The sequence below is a fragment of the Rutilus rutilus genome (genome assembly GCF_951802725.1).
Source record: "Rutilus rutilus genome assembly, chromosome: 3".
Taxonomy (NCBI): Eukaryota; Metazoa; Chordata; class Actinopteri; order Cypriniformes; family Leuciscidae; genus Rutilus; species Rutilus rutilus.
In genome coordinates, this window is record NC_140211.1 from 21,129,576 (window position 1) to 21,153,428 (window position 23,853).

The window sequence follows — 23,853 nt, forward strand, 5'->3', positions numbered from 1 at the left end:
GGCCCCTTCTTATCTTGCGGATTTAATTCATTTTCATACACCTCTCCGGTCCCTCAGATCTAATAATCAAAATCTGCTAGCTACGCCACGTACTCGCCTAAAGACAGGTGGGGATAGAGCTTTTGCCGCTATCGCACCTCGTCTATGGAATGCTTTACCGATCAGTATTAGGTTTGCTGAGAATGTGGACAATTTTAAGAGACAAGTGAAGACTCACTTGTTTAAGTTAGCCTTTGGGTGATCTATGTTGTAGATGTTGTTAATTTTATCTGTTTCAATTGATTTCAAAGTGTTTTATTATGTTTTATTGTCTATTGTAAAGCGCCTTGTGACCCACTGTGTCTGTGAAAGACGCTGTATAAATAAATTTTACTTACTCACTTACTTACTGCTTATCTGTCTAGGATACTGCACATGTAGTGAGAAGGACTCACCGGAGAGCCGAAGTTATGTCCGACCTCATGAGCGAAGGTGATGTGGGAGACTTTAGGGGGAACATGTGAAGCGTAGTTTTGCACTGTGATGATGCCGGTGTTCAGAGACTTCTTCTTCCCATCAGAGTACTGTTTATTCTTCTCACAGATCCCACCAGAGCTGCCTGAAACCACACATAAGAGAGGCATTAATGAAATAAAATTTAAATGAAGTGATAAATTAAATAAATAAATAAAAAGATAAAATATTTATAAAAATTATGATAAATGATGATATCAGTATCCTCCTCATCCTTAAGTAGTGAATTCATTAAGGAATTAAAAGAGCCATTAAAAAACAAAACAATATTGTATACAATATTGCTCTACTCATAAACATGAAATAATAGATTTACAAATACATTTATACAAGCATCCCAAGACCCGCAGACGTTCAAGTGAATGTAATTAAAGTGTTAATTATTCAAAGTCAAACTTCTATCCTAATTTAATGTGCAGAGCAAGCTAGCTATATTACAGCTATAGTATAAATACTGTGGCTCTGTCAACCTGCTGCTCTGTTTGTTTGAGTTTCGCAACCATCCTGGCTTAGCGACACTGGCTTAAACAATGGAAGATGAGGGGAAATGTTAGCAAAATATTGTTTGGTGTTCAAACTTGATTAATCAGTCAACACCGAGCTGAATACAAATGACCAGCGTAGCGTATACACAGACAGAAGGCAAAGACGTGGCACTCTGCCTTTACAACACTAATACCTGTAAAAATGTTTTGTGGCAGTACTCCCACACACCTTCTGTTTAAATTTGACTAAAGAAAAAGTGTACTGGCTGAAGTAGTGAAGTGTAGGAATTCACGTGCTAGGTGGGCTACACATCTCACATTGAGAATCTTTATCCCAAGAGTCACATATTTGAAATTTAGCATCTCAAGCCGTTTTTAATGACTGCATTTGCTAAACAAATACAGCTATAAAAATACATTATTAGCACAAAACAGCATCAAACCGTAAGCGTGTGTGAATAAATGTTCTGTTATGTTCCCTGCATTACGATAAAAACACACATGCACACAAACATGTTCGCTGATTGGTTAGTTTATTGTTAGTAATTGCTGGGTGGGATCAAAGCAGTAGACTTTAACAATGCTAATTTACCTGTATTGATTGACAGGATTTGTGTGAGTATATGAGAGTGTTTATGTGTGTGCTTCCCCACAAAAACAGCATTATAGTGTTAATGTAGAAAGCTTGTTACTTTAAGTGCAAAGACTCAATTAAAGACTTCATTCTCCCTTTTTGTTGAATTACAGACCTTATATTACATTGTTATTCTCTGGGATATTTTAAAATTAATTATGTAGATATGAGCTAGTTTTATGCGTAAAAACATCTGTATCGTGAGGTTACGCATTTTAATAAGTCTTCAAGACATTGAATCATTTAAAAAAGACAACAAAAATCAATACAAACCTTTTTATATATAAATTAACCAGAAACTATGTGTTTATGCAACAAGCTGTGTATTTGTCTATTAGTGAGTGTCTGTGAAGCAGGCAAAAAGAGTGAAAGAGTCCTCAGAGTGAAAAGGTGAGAGAGATGCACACTTCCCTAGCAACATGAATACATTAATAGAAACAAACACACATAAAAGGTGATGAAAAGAATCTCTCACTTTCAAGGTGTGCATGTCTGTGTTAAAGAAAGGCAAATATGTGAAAAACACTAATAGGGTTTTCATCAAGCAGAGCTTAAAGGGAAATTGTGTTTAGCTTTATGGACCTATTCTGTATGCAAAGCTTGGATGCCGCTCTGCCCTTGTTTCAATGCCTCTTTATCTTGAGAATAATGCACTTTAGATACCTACTAAAAAAATTAAGTAAAATAAAAAACTTGGCACAGTAAAGTCTGATCAAAATTATTGTGTTTAAATGGCATTGAGTTGAAGGGGGTGGATTGGAATCCACTGCTGCTTCAATGTATATGTAATGAGTGATTATCATCAAGGTATTAATCAATATTTTTCCTTCTAAATATCACATGAGTTGAATGACTTCTCTGGAGATTTTACTTTGTTATAGAAGTTACCAGTGTGATTACTGAAATGTTCTTTTCATGTATTCTTTCATGTCAGTATTTGATATTTGAATGCAGTAACATTGCTTTCTCATTTAACCCGGCTTCAAGAAATAAAATAGGGAAATGTTTTGTGTCAACATGTTAAAACACATAGGGTTCATTGAAGTCTATAGTTTAAGGGACCATTTGTCAGTTAAAGCCTATACTTTCCAGTTAGACTAAAATGTAGCTCTTCTTGAGAAAGAACTTGTTATCTTGATGTTTTGAGACGAGACTCCTGTTTATAGTTAGAGCCTGGCCAAATCCAACCTTGGAAAAGATGTGTGTCGGTGTGTGTGTTAGTCTTTTTGGTTACAGGTTAAGGAACCACTGGCATTGTTGGAGATTGACTGAGTTGTTGTTCGAGACATGCTGGCACCCAGAAACCCAAATCTGTGACCTGGAAGCAATGACGTAGCTTAGACCTTGGAAATGGTATAACTGCTGTGATCTTTGTAACTGTAAGCGGGGCGGCCTACGAACTCCTGTGTGAGTCTTGAAGCTGACTTCTGCTGATGAAACTGCAAACTATCTTCAGTAAAACTTTTCTTCAATTTTTTATAATTCTGACTCCGGGTCTTCTTTCAAACATCTGGTCCTTGGGTCCTAAACTGTAAACCCCTTACAGAGTCAAACTAAATAAAGGCATATTTTAGACTTGTACTGTGTCTATATTAATCCAAATATAATTACTACGGACTGATCCTAACCCCAGCCCTAAAAGGACACCTTTAGCTAATTCTGGGGACAATTAGACCCCCAAAGTATAGCAAAGTAAACATGTGTACACACAGACACACACACACACAGTGTGAGGACTTTCACTGATAATTTTATCGTCATGCTGTTAATGGAGACAACATAGCCAGTCCCACATCAACATCATGTCTGATTCTTCAGCCTTGCCTCGTCTCTCGACATGCATGCATGCTGATTTATTTCAGATTAGCAGACACTAGGCCACTCACACACACAGAAAACCTCTCGGGTTATAAATCAGGGAGACCCTGTACGTGCATCTCCGATCATACCTGAAGGAGCCCCGACCCAGGCCAGACCCAGGACTCCATCATCAAAGTCTCTATCTGTGAAGACATAGGCTAGGCAGTAGTCATCGTGATTCTGCTCCGAGTTCAGCTCTAGAAATTTCTCAACACCGATGTTGGCAAATCGGAAAGGGTTGGTGTGATCCTTGTCATCATTGGTAGTGTTGATCTAAAACAGAAACACAAACAGACTTCAGTTTAATACAACAGATGGGTACAATCTACATGAGATCCAGGATGGATGTAACATTTTGTGTCCTCCTTTGTGTCTCCTTCAGTGTTTCTCTTTTTTTGTTTTTCTATGTAACCATGTTAGATGGTTTATGGTTATATAAGAATGCTGCGTCAAAACACTGTCAAATTAATGTTTGCTTTTGTGCCTCAAAACACCCACTTTTGTCCATAACAGTTTTTAAACACATTCTGTGTGAACGGCCCCTTAAGCAGCCAAAGAGTCAATTGTAGAGCAGTAGCCTGGGACTAAAAGGAGAACTTTGCAAGTCTTCGAAGAGCTGCAGTATTTGGGCTGACAAGCTTTTATTGACATCTGGTCAATACTGAGTGAGATCTGTAACCCCTCTATACAACTGTAACATCTTGAGCCAGTCGGTCAAGATGTAAGTTGTATTCTAACCAGGTAATCATGATGGATAATAATAAATATATCCTGTTTAAAGTTCATATTAGATTAAATATGTCAAGGACTGGGCTTGACATTCTTACAATAACTACAAAAATGTCTCAATCCAAATTACAGTTCCAATAGGAAATGACATTCACATAATAGAGTGCACCACATCTAAAAATCTAAAAAAAAAAAAAAAAGATAACAGTGAAGAGAGAAACACACTAACCTTGATTCTCTTCACCATGAAGCTGATATTGCGGATGCCCTGAAAATCCGTGCTTTGATAGATGGAGTCAATGGCCTTCACATGACTGGAAATCTGCATAACCCAAAAGAACAACCCTATAAATGTGCAATATAAAACACAGCAGACACCACTTGCCATAAAGACATCTGTGCTTAAGGTGTACCTGTGCGATCACAGCCTCCCTGGTGCCATAGTATTTGAAAAAGAGGTGATCTGTCTGGATGAAGAGCTGACAGGTATTTTTCTCTGGCTGTGCTGCACGACGTTTCCTCAGGATCACCGGCCCATCAGCCATCTCTTCATCAATAACGAGGTTTGTCTGCTGCAGAGAAAACAGCAGGACACATAAGAATTTAACTAAGAAGACAAGACATTTTTGGGTACATAGATATATTGAATCATTTATTTCAAATCAGAATTTAATCTTTCTCTGGTGTATTCTGGCCAGGTCAAATTGAAATCTAATCTTCAGAATCATGGGAAAGAGAAATGTTCCAGATCAGTGGTGTTCAGCTGAGCTGTATAAAGGGCTGTTGGAGCTGACCTGGGTGGGCTCCTCCACTGCAGATGCCTGGTATTTCTTCATCCTCTCAAATACAGAGTGATCTGCACAGCCACCTTCTGATCCATACTTGTGAGGGTAATCTGGGAGGAGAAAATTCAAGAGTTGCTTGAAAACTAATGCAACACAATGCTAAAACTATATTGTTAGCATGTCCAGTCTCTAATTAAGCAGCCTGCTGCACTTAACCATTACTTCACTGAACTATTCATTTCATTAATACCCTTTTATCCAGACTTAATTTTCCTTTTCATACATTTTTATCCATTTCAAACCTCAATATTCAACATATGATACATAACTGAAAAGACACTGAGTCAAAACTAGATATTTATCCTGAGGGAAGCTTCTCAGCGAAGAAACTGCACAAAGTACTATCACACACTACACCTAAGGATTCCTGTTATTGTAATGGGAAAAGCACAGTGTTACTTATATTGAGGTCTCTGCCTTTTGTGGCTGCAGAGCATAAAATCTTATATCAACTGCACTGGTTACTATTTACAGCACTGACAGTTTCTTTACTTCTTTCTTTCACTTCTTGATGGCTACATTTGATATATATATATATAGATATATATATATATATATATATATATATATATATATATATATATATATATATATTCAGTTGTACTGATTAATATTTTTGTTGGAACGTGTGTATATGTATGTATGTATATATATATATATATACACACACACACACACACACACACACACACACACACACACACACACACACATATATACACACACATACATATACACGCATACATATACACATATACACATACATACACAGACACGTTCCAACAAAAATATTAATCAGTACAACTATTTTTAACTTATAAAAGGGAATGTTTCTTGAGCAGCAAATCAGCATATTAGAATGATTTCTGAAGGATCATGTGACACTGGAGTAAAGGCTCCTGAAAATATATTAAAATAGAAAACCATTTTAACATTTTATATTATAATAATATTTCACAATATTACAGATTTTACTGTATTTTTGATCAAATAAATGAGCATAAGAGCATAAGAAACTGTCATAGGATTCTTTACTGGTATTTCTTATTAATTTAATGCATAAAATTATTAATTTGTAAGAAACAAAAACTTACTGACCTCAATCTTTGGAACAGTAGTATACATAAGAATGAAAACCATAAGAATGAAAACCATATATAAATCATCTCAACAAATCCATTGTTAATTCATTACCAAATATCTGAAAATAATATTTTATTATTATTATTATTATTGTTGAATAATAATATTATAATTAAAAATAATAAAAACATTAAATTTAAAACAGCAAGTGTGAAAGGTAAGAATTATTTTTGACAAAGTTGATTCTGGACTACTTGATTTTGGTTCACTGCTTGCAATAACCAAACATAAGCAGAAATGAAAATTAGAGTATAATCAAGTGTCTTCTATAGATATTTAATATTTTTAATGGAAAGTATATATTGAAATCCTGCCAGCATCCATTATGGAAAAGCATTTGCTTCCCTCCTGCTGGCATGTTACTCAACCATAGTGATCTATCTGACTGACTGACTGACTGACTGACACACGGTTTTCATGTTTTATGGGGACAGGGATTTTTAAACTGTACAAACTGTATATTCTGTCCCCTAAACCTACTCAACACAGAAAACGTTCTGCATTTTTACATTTTCAAATTCTCAAATCATTCTGTATTATTTATAAGCCGTTTTCCTAATGGGGACCAAATAATGTTTTGGTATTAACATGGTATTACCATCTTTATGAGGACATTTGGTTCCCATAACGTAGGGTTTACAAGGACCACACACACTCTAACAGAATGTCTATGGAGCATCCCCATTTAGATAGCTATTGTTTTTTATAGATCCTAATCCTAACAGAAAACTATATAAAAAAATATTTATATATAATTAATATATATAAATAATAATAATAATAATAATAATAATAATAATAATAATAATAATATGGCAAGTACACACACACACACACACACACACACACACACACACGTATGCACACAGTTCAACTAACACAATCTGACCAACGGACTCATGTGTCTGTTACCGTACTTGAAATAAAAGATGACTTAAATTCAGATTCTTTTATCAAATATTTGGAGCATTCTGTAACAGAAATTTTTGATGATGATGTGACCAGTATGTTGAGCACCTTTGGATATTAATCATATTCATATCAAAATGTAAAATGCTGTCAGTACAACAAGGAATAGTCACTGCCCTAATATTTGGCATGGGTGTCATTCTGACAAATATCAGCTTGTCATTGACCGAAGACTGATGACCAGTCCAGTATCTACACAACTCACAGATTAGATAAGAACAGACTGTAAAGAAATGGTAAAAATAACAAAATAGATCATAAGCAGTGCACATGTGTGCAGCTCTTACACACACCAGTCTAATTACCCATGACAGGTTTATTCTGATGGTTTCTCAGTTCCAGGACAGGCAGACAGAAACTCTCAGTGAAAAAAGAGAGTTGGTCAAATGAGACAGCAGAGCATCTATGAGAACTCCACAGAGAACAATAACCACACATAGACACTGAGGATCCCACATGAGCTACTCTCTTAATAATAATCTTTACAATTCAGCATCACGTGCATGACATCTTGATGAAACTTCTGGTTGAGTGGAATTGCTGCATTAGCCTATCCGTGCCTGGACGGGTCACAGGCCAAAAGGTGTACAGGAAGCGTGAAGATACTGAGCTTTTCGATGTGAGACAGCTCAACTAAAAACATCTATCACTCTCCTGGGAGAACTTTAGCAAAGTTTTCTTCATGCAGGAAGTGGCTGTGGTGGAATAATGATGGCATTTACAGACAATGAATCATCAAAATGTGCTCTTTAATGTGAGGGCATGGAGGACTACAGAATATGTATGTGGTTGCATGTGTCTTGGACAATCTGACCTCTGATCACAAAAACTCAATTTCTTCTCTATGAGCTTTTTATTGTCCCACACAGGGACAATACCCCTCACAACCCCATTCAAATGCAAATCTCTGTTGGGCAGAACAAGAGAGACATCTGTCTAGAGGAAACGAGTGCAAAAGAAAATGACAAGTGTCTCGAGGAGAGAATAGAAATCTGTCTTCTGAGATGAGAAAAGTCTCTGACTTGTCAAAGTAATTGAAATGGAAGCATGGCAAGCTTTTAGCTGAAATCCCAGATTCATTTTTTACTCTTAAGAAAGTGAACACAATAAAAAAAAAATGCGGACTGTTCGAGTGAAAATTATTCATGTACTGACGCATTTGTTCTGAGTAATGAACAGCAAAAAACAACACAAATAAAACTGACAAACAACCACTCAGAAACACAAGACTAAGGGTACGTTTACACGACAACGATATGCTTAAAACAGAAGTTTTTCCTTGGAGTTTTTCGCATACAGACGACACCATTGTCAAACTGACCCCCATTCACAGGGATCCACGAAAACGACTAAAAACGCTGTATTCTGCTGCCAGGTCATTAGATGGCGATGAAACACTATAGATTGAACACGTGATACGCATGACGTCATCATTTTCAGAGATTCACATTTTGTTGTTTACACGGAGACCGTTTTAAAAAACTTGCACTTTGAAACCCGTTTTCAAAAGTTTGCGTTTTCATGCACGCTGTTGTCGTGTAAACGAACGGCCAAAACGCATAAAAAAGTTTTACGTTTTGAGTTGAAAACGGTTTCATGTAAACAGCCCCTAAATCCAACTGTGGTTGTGACAGGTTGTGCCATGCTTCAAGTGGCAATACAGTTTCAGTATTAACAACCCATACTGTGAAGATTGAGCTTATTAAAATATGCAATAATACCAGCTGAAATTCTCAGAAAACTCCATTATGGTGGACCTAAGCTGGCTGACTCTGCAAATTATGACGCACACTTTTGCTGGTCCTGGAACAACCCAATGCGAGTGGGAATTATGGGGATAAGGTAAATGGTTAGAGGCAAATAACAAATTGATAAGAATTCTGCCAGCCCAAAACCCAACACTTTATGTCAGTTATCCAATAATCCACATCAATAAAGTTCAGTAGATGCATTCAATGTAATTAATGCATGTAGAAGAAATTACAAATTTCATGATTTTTTTGAAAGGGATATATTTGTGATTCTGTAAGGTCTCTTTTCTCATCAGCCTCCAGGAGTTTGACTAAAGCTTTGCTGAAGCATTAAATTACTCAAGTGAGAATCATTACCCTAAAGGCCTCTGCCTTAGGAACAACAGCCCAATGAGAGAATACATAATTCTAGGCCTTCCTTATTTAGAGAAATTTATTGAAACTGAGCCTAAATACGTTCAATTGCATTGTCACAATTGCTGATTTTATCATTTGATGTCAGTGAGGTTTTCCTGTGAGTGTATGTTTCAGAAGGAGAAACACCCACATTTCTGAGCCTGGCATGAGCCAGTGAGTGATCCAGAGTTCACTCCCTCTCCAGCTGCCCTCCTTCTGACCTCTGTCCTTGAGCTTCAATAGACCACTGTCAACCACAATTAACTCTTTCTCTTTCCCTCCCATAGATACAAACTCACTGTCCCGAACTGACCTCATCCAGTTTTGCAGTGATCATACATTAGCTCTCTTTAGTGATCTCTCACTTATTGCGCATGTGCACACTCAACATGCAAGCTGGAGTGAGTTGAGTCAGTTTCTTCACAAGGCTTTCAGTCATCTGACTGTTTAACCGCATCTACAATGGTGTATATGCGCAAGCTAGAGTTAGTCATCCTGTTTACTGAGCACTTCATTACTTCACAGTATGACACAGCTGTGTGGAAAAGATATTCCATTTCCTTTTGCACTTCCACAGGCTAATATGTATATGACAGTTTCTTATGCTCATTTATTTGATCAAAAATACAGTAAAATCTGTAATATTGTGAAATAGTATTATAATATAAAATGTTAAAACGGTTTTCTATTTTAATATATTTTCAGGAGCCTTTACTCCAGTGTCACATGATCCTTCAGAAATCATTCTAATATGCTGATTTGCTGCTCAAGAAACATTCCCTTTTATAAGTTAAAGGTGCATTGCGCGAGAGTCTGAGTTTTCGCAGAACTACGCCCCCTCTGGCGGCAAGCGAAACTGCAACCAGAGGTGTGCACGCTCACGGACCACACGCACACGCACGCTTGCACGAGCTCGAGCTGGTCATAACCCAAGGAGCATCAGCCGCACAAATCTTTTGTTTACAATCATAATGTCTTCAGAGGTAATAAAGTTTTAAATCTGCAAGTAATTTAAAATATGTGAAAGGAAAGGCAATTGAGTAAATTTTATTTTATTTATTTATTTGATAGGGACAATGCACATTAATGAACATCTGCATTGAAACAACAAAAACAGACGTAAACATGCCAGATTATAGCCACAGGGCTAATTTACATCCGTAGTCCCAAATAACACACTTATGTGTGAGGGAAAAAATGGGGGTAGTAGAAAACTTCGTTTTTTATTCCCATCTATCTCCATGTTGAACTGTGTTATGTGTTTACTGTATCCACTTATGACTATTATTATGGAAACACGTTCATGAACAATATAAGTTATAACTTTGTAAAAGCTCAAAATTGTAATCATGATACCATACCATACACAGTCGGTCAACAAAGTACACCCAAATGTCTCAAGGTAATAAACAATCAAGTGGCACTATGACGTTACCATAAAAGCCAAACAGGCTAATCCGCCGAAGATTTGCGGGGGTTTAGCCTGTTTTATTGATCAGCTAAGTAGCATATTCCAATAGCAATACATCGTAATTAAGCAGTAATTTGCTCAAAATTTGTGTCTAAGTATCTAACTTATATATCAGCATTTTATATCACAATCATTCTGAACCTGATCACTGACAATGGTAAGTTAGTAAAACCTATTCCGATTGTACATTTATCTAGCTTACGCTAAAGCATTACACATTTTATGGATCGTCATTTATTGTCATTATTGGCCGTATCAGACATTAGAGAATGGGATATATCTTACCTTTTTATCAAGAAAAAAGACAACTGAGGATCCCGTTTGAGCCCTAGAGCAGACCGGAGATCTCTCCATTTGTTGAAAGCCTTCCCTATGTTTACTCTCGTCTTACCCCGACGCCTGTCTGACTCCAATTTGGACCTTTTGGTTGCACTAGACAAAAGTTCTCTTTTTTTTTATCTTACGTGGAGTTTGCGTTGGTGTTTGAAATGAACTACAAGCCGGTCTCTTAGAATCCATTTTCTACGGAGAATGGCGGCGTCGGCGCATACACAAACCTGCCAGACATATGAGCGTGCCGTGAACGCGCATGACGTCACGCCCAGTCTCAGATTCCGACCCGAATCCCTCTTATTTATTTTACTGTACAGGATTATAGAGGCAATCGCAGTGATCAGAGAAGGGCTCAGTCAGCCCATCAGGCAATTGTTTAAGCATGTATGGGTTAGAAAACGGGTATTTTTAACATGAAAAGTTGCGCAATGCACCTTTAAAAATAGTTGTACTGATTAATATTTTTGTGGGAACTGTAATATATTTTCCCTAGAATTCATTTCTTTCCAAATAATAATAATAATAAAAAAATCTTACTGACCCCAAACTTTTGGACAGCGGTGTATAGCATACCAGTTTACAAGCAGCTAATCTTTGACAGGGCTGTGATGTAATGTTTCACCTTTTTGTACTTGAGAACATGTTAACAGTGATAACATATGCTAGTAGTATTTAAGAGGCTTTATCAGCCTGATGAGGAGGAAAAGTGCACCATGTTTGATTGAGAGGGTGAGTGACTGACAGAATGCAACATAGAGTGAGTGAGACAAAACACAGTAAAGTCTAGTAGTGTTTCCCAAACACTGTGCAGTGGCACACTAGTGAAAAAGTTGATGACAAATGTCAGCTATTCCAGTGATGGACAAAACATCTGTCATACGCTGGTCAAAAAACTTGTAACTCCATCTGTGTTTGATTTTCATAAAATTCATTAAAAAAAATTTTTATTATAAATGACACATGCAAGTGTCTGACCTTATTTAAAAATGACGGCACGGTGTTCAATTATTTAAAAAATATGAGGTTTCCGCCTGGTATTATATATAATTTTTTAGCTTTTTTTATCACCAACATCATAGCTTCATATGACCTTATTGTGTTCCTACCTCAAGTTTCACATTAAATGTGAGTACTGCTTTTAATATAATATCCAGTTTTAATATGACATTTGAAGCAATGCATGTTTGTGCAATTTTGTTATATTTTAGTGCTTAGTGGTGTGCGGTTTTTACTTATGCCAAGGCAAAAAATAATATAAAAAAAAAAGGTTGGGAAACACTGGCCTAGAGCACACTAGAATCCTCAAGCTTGTTGCCTTTGACCTTGTATTCTATGCCTTAAGAGGAGAAGGGGAAGCTCACTGCATTTTGCTGCGTCCTAACTGGTTTATTTGTGTGCCAATGCTTTATATTACACTAATTCACTCAATTTCATTCTCATGATCCAAAACACCTTTTCAAAAGATTATAATGACCATCATATGTGCTGTAATACCAACATTAACAGCACTTTTCCATCCAAAAGCAATCAAAACATGCAATTTGAAACCAATTACATGTTCCAGCCATTTTAACGGCTCTCATCACACTCAAGAGAGTCTCAGAACATCAGTGATTGGAGACAGACCCACTCAGACACATTTATTATAATTTCCTAAAAAAGCAAAAATGATATGGATCTTCAACTGTGTGTAAACTTGATTATGCTAAAAGCAGATTATTTACATTTACAGCATCTAAAGCTGAGTTCAGGAACTGGTTAGCTTCAAACTACTTTTATTTATGTACATTACCATTCAAAAGTTTAGGGTCAGTAAGATTTTTGTTTTTTAAAGAAATTAATATGTTTATTCAGAGAGGATGCATTAAATTGATCAAAGGTTACAGTAAAGATTTATTTTTCAAATTAATGCTGTTCTTTTTGCCCTTTTTTATTAAAAGAATCCTGAAAAAAAAAAAAAAAAAAAAACTATCACGGTTTCAGCAGCACAACTGTTTTCAGCATTGAAAATCCTAAGAAATGTTTTATGATCACCAAATCAGCATATTAGATTTATTTCTGAAGGATCATGTGACACTAAAGATTGGAGTAATGATGCTAAAAATTCTGTTTTTGTCATGACAGGAATAAATTACATTTTTATTATTTTAAATGGCAATAATATTTCATTAGACTTCCTTCAAAAACAATTAAAAAACATTACCAACCCCAAACCTTTCAACAGTAGTGTAGTGTATAAAACAAGTTTGTTAGCTAAATATATCTAATATAATCTAAAAGCATCCACAGAAACTATCACAACACTAAATCTGATCAGTAAACTGGACACATGCACAGTAAAATGCACAGTATGAAATAGGAGATTATTAAGGATATGATATAGGTCACTCTAATGCTAATATTAGCTTACCGATGTCATCCTCATGGTAGATGACTGAGTGGTAGGGCACATTCTGGTCTTTGAGGTATCTCTCTGAGGGTTCTACGTAGTATGTACCATGATGGCTCTTAATGAAACCCTCAAACTTTCCATCCACGATAGAGCCATGGGTCAGAGTGCCCTTCTCACCTGCAAGATAAAAACAAACCAAAGGTTAAAGACCAAAGGCAATTGTAAAGTTATTCAGGGCACAGATACAGCTCTCTCTCTCTATGCTGGTAGACAGAGGGCATGTCGTGAAATATGATGGAGGGAAAATGTATAAAGAAATGCTTTCATATAATGATCCAGTGATTCATCTCCTCTATTATAAACACACCATGCACATAACACAACTAAGCTCTTGACCTTTAGAACGGTAATGAGCTCAGCAACCCGGCTACTGTCCCTGACGATCAAAGCAGACCCGTTCTTCATCTACAGACTTTAGAACTTCGTCTAGAGCTGCACCACAACAGTAGGCAGATGGACATCAACATTTACACTGAATCATTTAGAAAATGCTTTTAATCAAAGTGACTAATAAATGAGGACACAACAACAAACATGAGTAATAAGGAGGCAGTAATTGTCTGAAATGTCAACCAGAACCAAGAACAAAGGGATACAGTAGAACATTGGTACAAAATTCTTATTTAAAAAAATGACTGCATTAACCCATTAATGCTTTGGTTTGTTCCAGAGGTAACTACAGTAGAATTACTTACCTTTTTTTTTTTCAAAACATACTATGCAGCTATTTTACACTATAACAACCAATGTGAACACATACCTATATATACATTCCCGTAGAAACCTAAGCAAATATTGAGATAATGCAAACCTCACAATTACAGATTAAACAAAAAAAAAAAAAAAAAAACATAGAACCGAACATATAGACATATAAAGACATAACTAAAACACATTCAAAAAGTACTGTTGTTAAGCAAAAGCAACAATCACAAAACAAAACTACAAATCACACTACATCCAGTGTAAAACAAGGTAAACCATAAAACAGAACCATCATACAGTTTTTAAATGGTATAAGTATTCAGAGAATGTACATGTCTATTTTTTGGTAGTGAGGAACTGGGGAAATTATTTTACAACCGAGGAACAGTGAAAATTTGAGGAGCAGCACAGAAACAAACAGGGGAGTTGAGCTTCCTACACCGACAGCACATCCTGGAAAATTCTGCTTCAACTTCAAACAGACTGCCAAGTTCTACTTGTGTGTATATGAACTCTTAAATAACAAAATATAGAAACCAAAGAACAGACCAACAAAAGGAGTTGTTATCCATAATGTTCTAGACATCTTAGGCTATCAAAATCTCAGAACGTTTTTGCTCGTTTCAAATGATGGGTCCACTTTAAACAAGACAAATGAAAGAGAAGCTTTTGAACGTTTCACAAGTGTTGGCATCTTACAAGCATCATAAGTGCTTTAAAAGAAAACATATTGCAATAAAACGGTTAACGGGATTTTATCAGGAGCTCTCTGCTATCACAGTTAAAAGGCTGTGGGAAAGCGGTGGTGTGTTGTGTCTGTTTCTCAGGCAAAGAAGAACCACCTGCAATCTGCTTTCTTTCTTCAGAATGGAACAAGGTCTAAAAGCTCTTGAACTCTTCATCCCTAAACTGATAATAACACAAGAAGAGGTTCACTCTCTCACCCTGTGTAACATTAAACTACTGCTCTCCTCAATCCCTCCCTGACCTTCTGTTCTCATGTTTACAGATTAAAACAACAGGAAAGCTGATGAGGTGAAGCATGAAGACACTCAATAACAAAAAACAAGCAACAGCCAAGAAGGATATTGGCACAACATACTTATGAAGTCAATCCTAATAAATGGACTGAATTTGACTAGAAGTACTCTGGTGGCTAATGAGTAGGATTGGGGTAGAGATGACATCCACTTCAGAGTAAAAAAAGATGAGAAAAAAAAAAAACAAAGAAAAAGAAATGCTAATGAGAGAATGAATGTTAATGTCAATGCCATCATCATTCCACAGAGAATTTGCACCATCCCAGACTACTTCAAACTCTTTTCTGTGAATATTAGAGGTTACAAGATTAAGCACCAAGTGATGTTTATCCTTTAGAGAGCACAAAGAGTGCTAATGGATAGTTCACCCAACATTTTTAATTAAGCCATCATTTACACACCCTGGTGTTGTTCTAATTTAGTATGCCTTTCTTTTTTTTTTATGGACCACAAAAGGAGAATTTAAAAAAAAGTGCTCGTGCTCGTCCACACACAATGCCTGTGAATAGCGACCAGCATCAAGCTTTTTAAAAAGGATGCAAAAGTATTAAAGAACGATAACATGTGACAAGTGCCATACATATTCTAAGTGTTCTGGGAGTAGGGCTTAGTAAAAAAAAAAAAAAAAAAAAAAAAAACCTTTTAATTAGGGCCGGGACTCGATTAAAAAAATTAATCTAATTAATTAGAGGCTTTGTAATTAATTAATCGAAATTAATCGCATTTTAATTGCATATAAATTAGGGCTATCAATCAATTAAAAATAATTGTGTTGAACATGTTATTGAAATAATTTTCAAATGTTCAAAGGGTGAGCATTGAAATAATTGTGCCTAGCAAATAATCAATACAATACAATTGAATATTATTAAATTATTGAACATTATTAAATTATGCATTTGATATTAAACATTAAATTATAAACATTATTTACAGTTGCTTTACAGGTTTTTAACATTACTTCGAAAATGCTGAAATTTAAAGTTTGAGATGTTTTTCATCTGTTTTAGAAAGTATTCTTAGACTTTTGTTTTTTCAGAATAAAACTTGTTTTACAATCTTGAGCATGTGTTATATTTTTATTAAATGTGTTTAATTAAGCCATTGCTGCAAGTAATTTGACAGTTAACAATATTTTAGTGTACAGTTAATCACAAATTCAGTCAGCATTGTCATGACTCATTATCTTATGATGAAAGGTAATACGGTGAAACAACGTCACGATATCAACGTTGATTCAATTTGCAAAACCGAAGCATAATTCATCATTGGTTCAACAACGTCGACATACAATCTTTATTCACCCATATTGAAAGAAGAGACGGTGAAACAACGTCACGAAATCAACAATGAAACAACGTCACGATTTCAACGTTGATTCGTTTTGCACAATCGAAACATTGATTCGACCTTGGTCCCTTACGTTCACCGGTGAATCAACGTTGAAATGCCGGCTGTTTTTTATAAGTAAATGTTCCAATCAATGATCCAGGCAGCGCCAGCGCGTTCTCGTCTCCCTCCTTCATATTACAGTCGAATTGTGGCTAGAACGGCTCCAGGTTCAAAGGTCAATACGGAATGGATTAATCTGCGTTATTTTTTTTAACGCGTTATTTTGTCTCAGATTAATTAATCGAAATTAACGCGTTAATGTCACGGCCTTAGTTTTAATGTATTCCTTAGCGATATTCTTAACCTTGACCGCTGGGGCTTCTCTGCATGGCTGCAGGACGTGTGTCTTCATGAGACTCGGGCCGCAGTTCACTCCATGTCGCCCAGAAAAGTGGAATCCGGTGGAAGGGAGTTCCAGAGCTCACCATAGAAACAAGGCGGACACGGGGAACAGTGAAATGGATGGAAGAAGAGGATCTAAGAGTGCAAGCGGGTGTGGGTACATGGAGGAGGTCAAAAAGATATGAAGGGGCAAGATTATGAATGACTTTAAAAGTGAGGAGAAGTATTTTATAGTTGATACGGTAAATGATGGGGAGCCAATGGAGCTGTTGTAAGATAGGAGTGATGTGATGAATAGAAGGGGTACGAGTGATAATACGAGCAGCTGAGTTTTGGACCAGTTTATGGAGGGTTTTATGCGGGAGGCCAAACAAAAGGGAATTGCAGTAATCTAAACGAGAAGTGACTAAACTATGAACAAGAATGGCAGTAGAGTGAGGCGTGAGGAAAGGACGCAGACGGTTGATGTTTCGAAGATGCTAGTAAGCAGACCGGGTAACATTATTAACATGAGACGTAAAAGATAGGGTGCTATTAGTCATGTTGTTAATATCTTGCGGTTTTCATTTTCTTTGGGTATATTTATTTTCATCAACAGTAAATTTGAAATAAAATCGATTCAAATATAGTCAATGCAGAGGCATCTTGTCTTCACTACTGCTGGCAAAAAAAGAAACAAAAGAAACAAAATGTCAATGAAAAAAAAAAAAGTTGATCTGACAACTTGTGGATTGTCTTTCTCCATCTGTGGTGTGTTCAAAAATCTATTGTGTTTTAAAGGTGAGCGATAGGATTATTTTTTAGTGTTTATTCATCACTTCCAATAAAAAACCAGTTCAGAGTAATCCTCAACCACATTCACTTCCTCAGGCCCGAAGTCCTCCACTCATCCTTGTCAACAGATCACATGAACGTCATCTCCTGGCAATACTCAATACCAGTTATTATGAAAACATCCTGTGGTGAGCAGGAAATTACATGAATCCGTTCAGAGCAATTCAGAGGCTGAAAGGATATGTCAGAACTAGGGTCAGGGGAGAGGCTCAGAGACAATGAGATAAGGATGCCTGATCAGAGAAAATGGAAATACGCTTTTATCCTCCAGTAGGCAGTCTGTCCATCATTTAAAGTACATGGGTAATTCTCAGATCTCACTAATGCGTGTTTATCGCAAGCTGTACCCATCATCAATCAGGTTCAATGGCTCACCGGCTTCAAAGTCCATTACAAGGTAGGCTACATAATGAGAATAAGGCGATGAGGCATTCTCTAATATAAGGTCCTGGTGTCAACTCAGAAGCCTCAGAAATGATCATGCAAAAATGAAGAGTAACCGAACATGACATTTCATTCGCTTATGCAGAAGATGAGGTCTGAAACCACAGACTCCACTAAAATGCTCAAAACTTAAAAATGTGTGCATTGATGGCATTAAAATCAACAATGACAGCAGACAGTAGAAAGTTACATAATCTAACATAAGAACCAGCCAATTATATAAACTGTGTCCTAGCGGAGTAATTTTGTGTTAGATATTTAGGACTGAGAAAATGTATTATTATTATTTATTTATTTTTACCTTTATTTTACCAGGTAGGCCGATTGAGAACAAAAACTCATTTACAACGGCGACCTGGCCAAGATAAGGCGAAAAAAAGTGCAAGACAACAGAGTTACATAATAAATACACAGAACACAGGAGTGCAAATTTACAAATTACAGTGAAACACAATAAGGCAATACAGGGTCAAAAAAACAGGATAAGGTATATGTGGTTCTGTTGAGCAACATAGTTAAGGCACTAGCGAATGTATTTTAAGATAAAAAAAAATAAAAAAAATAAAATCATTTCACTGGATATATAAGATGTATCTTATTAAAGTGTATCTAACCGATAGATCATTTAAGTGCATGGATTATATAAGCGCCGGATTATAAAAAGACTGTTCTACATCAAATAATTTCATGCAGTGTCTATTGATAAAAATAATAAAATTCTAGGCATTAATATTGTGACAGAGGATTTGGTCAGCGAGTTACATAAGAGATAAATGAGGTGTGCAGTGGTCAAATATCATCATTGCAGGATGTGTGCATCAGAGGTTCTGCTCTATGACAGGGCACACCTTCACTTTTCACCTTTTACAAACCAAACGAAGAAAGAGCCTGACTCTATACCCCTTACAACCTTAACAATAAAACGCAGATCAAAAATGTCAGAAATAAACTATATATTTCTGCCCGCCCGACACTTGTAACAACACAACCTTGCTTCTGCAGCGATGTTTCCAAGTACAACGTCTGAAAATTACTTTTTACGTGGTGTGAGAAAGTCGCATAAACCATGCGAAATCCAATCAGAGCAGTCAGACTGAACATATCAATTTCTGCAGCTAGTGTTAAATGTTTTGGGCCAGGGATAAACTCTTTGTTAAAAAATTGGTTTCCAGGACAACAAGATTTTTTATTTCCCTTTAGTTCCAGAACATTTTTTATTTATTTTTTGGTCCGGAACAAAAGAAACATTTCCACGTGTTTTCAAGGACTGGAAAATGTATCAATCAATTTTCCAGGTTTTTTAAGGTTTTCTGAGATGTGTGGCAACCCTGTTATTACATAATAGTCCGCTAGGAGAAATTTTAAATAATTGTCTGATTCTTACACTACTGTTCAAGTTTGTTTGTTTGAAAGATTAATACTTCTATTCAGAAAGGATGCATTAATTTGATCAAAAGTGACAGTAAATACATTTATAATGTTACAAAAGATACATTTTAAATAATCGCTGTTCTTTTGATCTTTCTATTCATCAAAGAATCCTGATAAAATGGCTTAATGGTTTCCACAGAGCCATTAAGCAGCACAATTGTTTTTACCATTGATAATAATAGTAGTGTTTGTTTGATTATGCAGGGATTTTGAGTGTATTCTTTACAGTCAGTAATTTTAGACAGAATTAATTGAAAAACTGTACACATACAATAGATGGAGGCAACGTTTACGTGGCAACAGTCCAGAGCATGTGTTGAGGTGGACACATGTGCAAGTGTGTGTATGAGATAGTGCTGAAAAGGTTCCATGCTCACCATAAATTTCTCCAGTGTAAATGTGAGAGGTGTCGTAGGGGATCTCTTCTCCAGAAACTTCCACCTTCAGGTCGGGAGAGAAGAGAGAGGTGTCCCTCTTCATCCGAAGGTTAAAATGCCTGATGGAAGGAGACAGAGAAAGAAAACAAGATTAATGGACTGTGAAGTTGCCCATGAATGTACACAATGTGTCCCACTCCCAACAGAGGTGGATACGTACAAGACACACAATATTTGAGATGCTCAAAACCAAAATACACCAACAATACAAATAGTCTGAGCCAAGAATTATAATGCAGAGCATTACTGAAACTGAGATAAGGGAGGAAATAAGGAAAGTCTGCCAACCAGCATTTCTCAATGGCAAAATTTACTAGCATTTATAATCAAATAATATCTTCCCTTCAGATTATTTCATTTCCTGTTAGGTCATTAGGATTCTCCAAAAAACACTAGGTGCTGGTGAATGACTCACAGTGATTCAAAATGAGGCATTTGGGTTATTAACTCATGACATACTGACATGTAGGAATATGTAATAGAGTGTATTGTGCACTCCACTGGGTAAGTCACTGGGTAAGACCCCACCATCAGGCCCAGAAAGAATCTGCTGACCTATTTTCTGCACTGGAAATCTTTGGATCTGTGAAATGGATTTAAAATACTTCACTTCTCATAACTATCAACTATCAAATCATCCATACTTTTAATAGAAAGACAAACGCTATAATACATTTTTTTTCATATCCACTTTCTTTGTTTAAAGGCACAGTGTGAAAGTTTCACCACTAGAGGTTACTTATTCAAAACAGTAACAAAGATTTATTTGACAAACTACTTACTTTCGTTTATTTATTTATTAAAATTTGTTGAACGGTTTCCGCCTCCTTCCCACAACAACATACCGTGTTACACCACCATTTAAAAAAAAGCCATGTACACACTATGGTACACACAGATTATAGCCTATATATTTACTCCACGAACTAACTCTACACACATGGAAAACAGTGGTAGATGGACCTCAACCTTTACGCTAATGAGAAAATCCAACGCAAGTTTGAGGGCACCAAGCAAAAGATGATTATGTATTTCTGCTCAGCTAGCGACATTGGGCATCAACCACATGGCAAACACAAATACTTTTTCATATACTGTTTATATCTTTGTATAACAGTTCTATCTAATAAGGTATTCGACAGGATTGTTAAACATATCGTATCTTTGTATAACAGTTCTATCTAATAACGTAATAGACAGGATTAGACACAGTCAAAATAAAAGTCACTACAAGTGCGGCTTAAGTCACTTCAGAGTTTACTGGTGGTGCAAATTCAACCAGGAAATAGCCCTAGGGAACATTTAAATCTCGGGGAACCACCCTGGTGGTTAGTTCCTAGTACTAAGTTTCTAGAACTTTCTGTGCGAAAGGGGCACTTGATGCCCACTGCAGTTATACCCACTGCTAGATCAATATTAGAATACCATATTAACGAAAGCTAAATTAATTGTTATGCTAAATGTTCTTAATAAAGATTAAGATAAAATAAAAGAATGTCTAAAAGGTAAGTGTCAAAATAACGGTTTGCCTCTGACACTTATCAGCTAAATATATTGCTCACCCAATAATTTGTAATAAACAAAAATGCAAGGGTTGGGGAATGTATATGGCATTACAAGTCTATTCTTATCCGCTGAGCTTTCTGCAGAGTAATTTGTGTGCAGATTACATCAGTCATTTGTTCTGTTGACAGAGAGAAATGTCCTGCTCTGCTGAAATGGCCTTGACCACCCTGCGCACCATCACTGACATCCTAGATTCCCTAAGGATAAACGAGATCAGGCGTCAACCATGCTTCAGTGGTGCAGCTGAGCCCCAGTATGGATGTGTGTGCATGTGTCTGTGTGTGAAGCTTTTGTCTCTAATACATCAGGGACTAAAGTAGCCAGACAAGAGATGCGATCAAGATGTGCCTCATCTGGGGAGATTTTAATAATATTAGCTAGAGAGAAGATATTACCGTAATGTGCAAAAACAACAAAAGGTATTGATCTAATAAAAACAAAGCTGAATATCCTAAAAGGCTCAGTACAGGAACAGGAAGATTCAAAAGCCAAGGGGTGGAGCCCCGTCCCTGTAGTAAACACTCCTAGTTCTGTGGAAAACATCTCTGTGCTCCTCCCAGCATGGGTTTGGCCTTTGTGTGGGTGAAACTCGCTGCTAACATACACCAATAGTGACATGAGGAAAGGGAGAACAACAATGTGAGAGAAACAGAGAGAGATGAAGAGGAGTAGGAGAAAAAAAAGGGAGAGGAAACTAGAGGACAGAGAGTCCTGGAGGTAGAACAGGCAGGTGGAGGAGGTCAGGCCATTCTCAGAACTCTAATTAAAACTCCCCTTCACACATACACATGCACACACACACAGAATCAGCCATCTAAATGAGGACATAGCATAGAAATCTACTGTTTTATATACAGGTAATTACTGTATATTAATTATAGACAATGCCTAATCTTACTCCAACAAGAAAACATGTATTCAAATGTATAAAAAACTGAAAACAGAAAACAAATAATTTGTCCCCAAAATATGGTCAAGTACACACACACACAGAGACACACAAGTTGGGTTTCCATGTTTTATGGGGACTTTCCATAGACATAATGATTTTAATAAAATACAAATTGTATATTCTGTTTCCTAACCCTAACCCTTCTCTTGAACCTACCCATCACAGAAAACGTTCTGCATTTTTACATTCTCAAAAAACATCATTCTGTATTATTTATAAGCTAAAGAAAAACGCACAAAAAAAAAACCCATAGGTAAAAAATTACTGGTATTATTATTTTAGTGCGGACATCTGGTCCCCACAACGTAGTAATTCCCCTTTTCAATGAAATTACAATGAATGATTGAAGATGTCAAGCTTCAAAAAGGTAAAAAAAAAAAAAGAAAAAAAAAAAAAAAATTAAGCATAGAAATATGCAAGCATACAGGAAAAAAAAGTCATATGGGTTTAGACATGAGAGTGAGTAAATAAGGACAGAATTTTCATGTTTAAGGGGGACTAATTCTGCAGAACAGATTCTCTAGCACAGAAGGACATTAGTTCCGTAGAACATACAGTACATGTTCATTCATACATTGTCACTAACCCATGCTTTAACACACAAAAGACACGCATACCTCAGAACAAGCACTGACAGGTAAAAATAACTACATTTTTTGGGGACAAAGTAGCAGAGATTCAAGGAATGAGTGTAATACATGTTCCTTCTTGTGAAACCTGGTGAAATGTTACGTTCAGACAAAAGGAAGTGACGCAGGAAGTCCGTCCTGACTCACTAACAAAGTTTTCACAAGTAATTTTGCACAACAGTGCAAGTTCAATCATTTATGTAGGCATCAACAAAATCAGACACGGCTGATTTCATATTATTGCACTGATGCTCAATGAATCCAGCTCTTTGTACTATTCAGTCAATCTTTAAATCACTGATTAGATATCAATCATCTAGTTACAATGGCAAAACAATGTGGGTGTTTGTCTTCAGAGAACCTCAGTCATTATGTTATCACAAACAACGTCCACCATCTTATTCAACCCTCAAGGGTGGGAAAACACTCAAACCCCACCCAAAAAGTCAGTATTGCATTGTCACGAAAGTCAATAATTGTCACAAATACAGAAATGTCAA

General features: G+C 36.4%; 1 protein-coding gene across 2 annotated transcripts in view; it reads right to left on the reverse strand.

Moving 5' to 3' along the window:
- adam10a (ADAM metallopeptidase domain 10a) overlaps nucleotides 1-23,853 on the reverse strand; it is a 68,976-nt gene that overhangs the window by 9,751 nt on the left and 35,372 nt on the right. Inside the window, exons 3-9 of one of the 2 annotated variants that reach the window (XM_084405700.1) lie at nucleotides 20,147-20,265; nucleotides 13,540-13,698; nucleotides 5,016-5,116; nucleotides 4,635-4,793; nucleotides 4,451-4,543; nucleotides 3,582-3,765; nucleotides 435-598 (exon numbers count right to left, since the gene is read on the reverse strand). In XM_084405700.1, the coding sequence (XP_084261826.1) occupies nucleotides 435-598; nucleotides 3,582-3,765; nucleotides 4,451-4,543; nucleotides 4,635-4,793; nucleotides 5,016-5,116; nucleotides 13,540-13,698; nucleotides 20,147-20,265 (979 nt within the window). The remainder of the gene's footprint in view (nucleotides 1-434; nucleotides 599-3,581; nucleotides 3,766-4,450; nucleotides 4,544-4,634; nucleotides 4,794-5,015; nucleotides 5,117-13,539; nucleotides 13,699-20,146; nucleotides 20,266-23,853) is intronic. The other variant, XM_084405699.1, reaches the window with a different exon arrangement.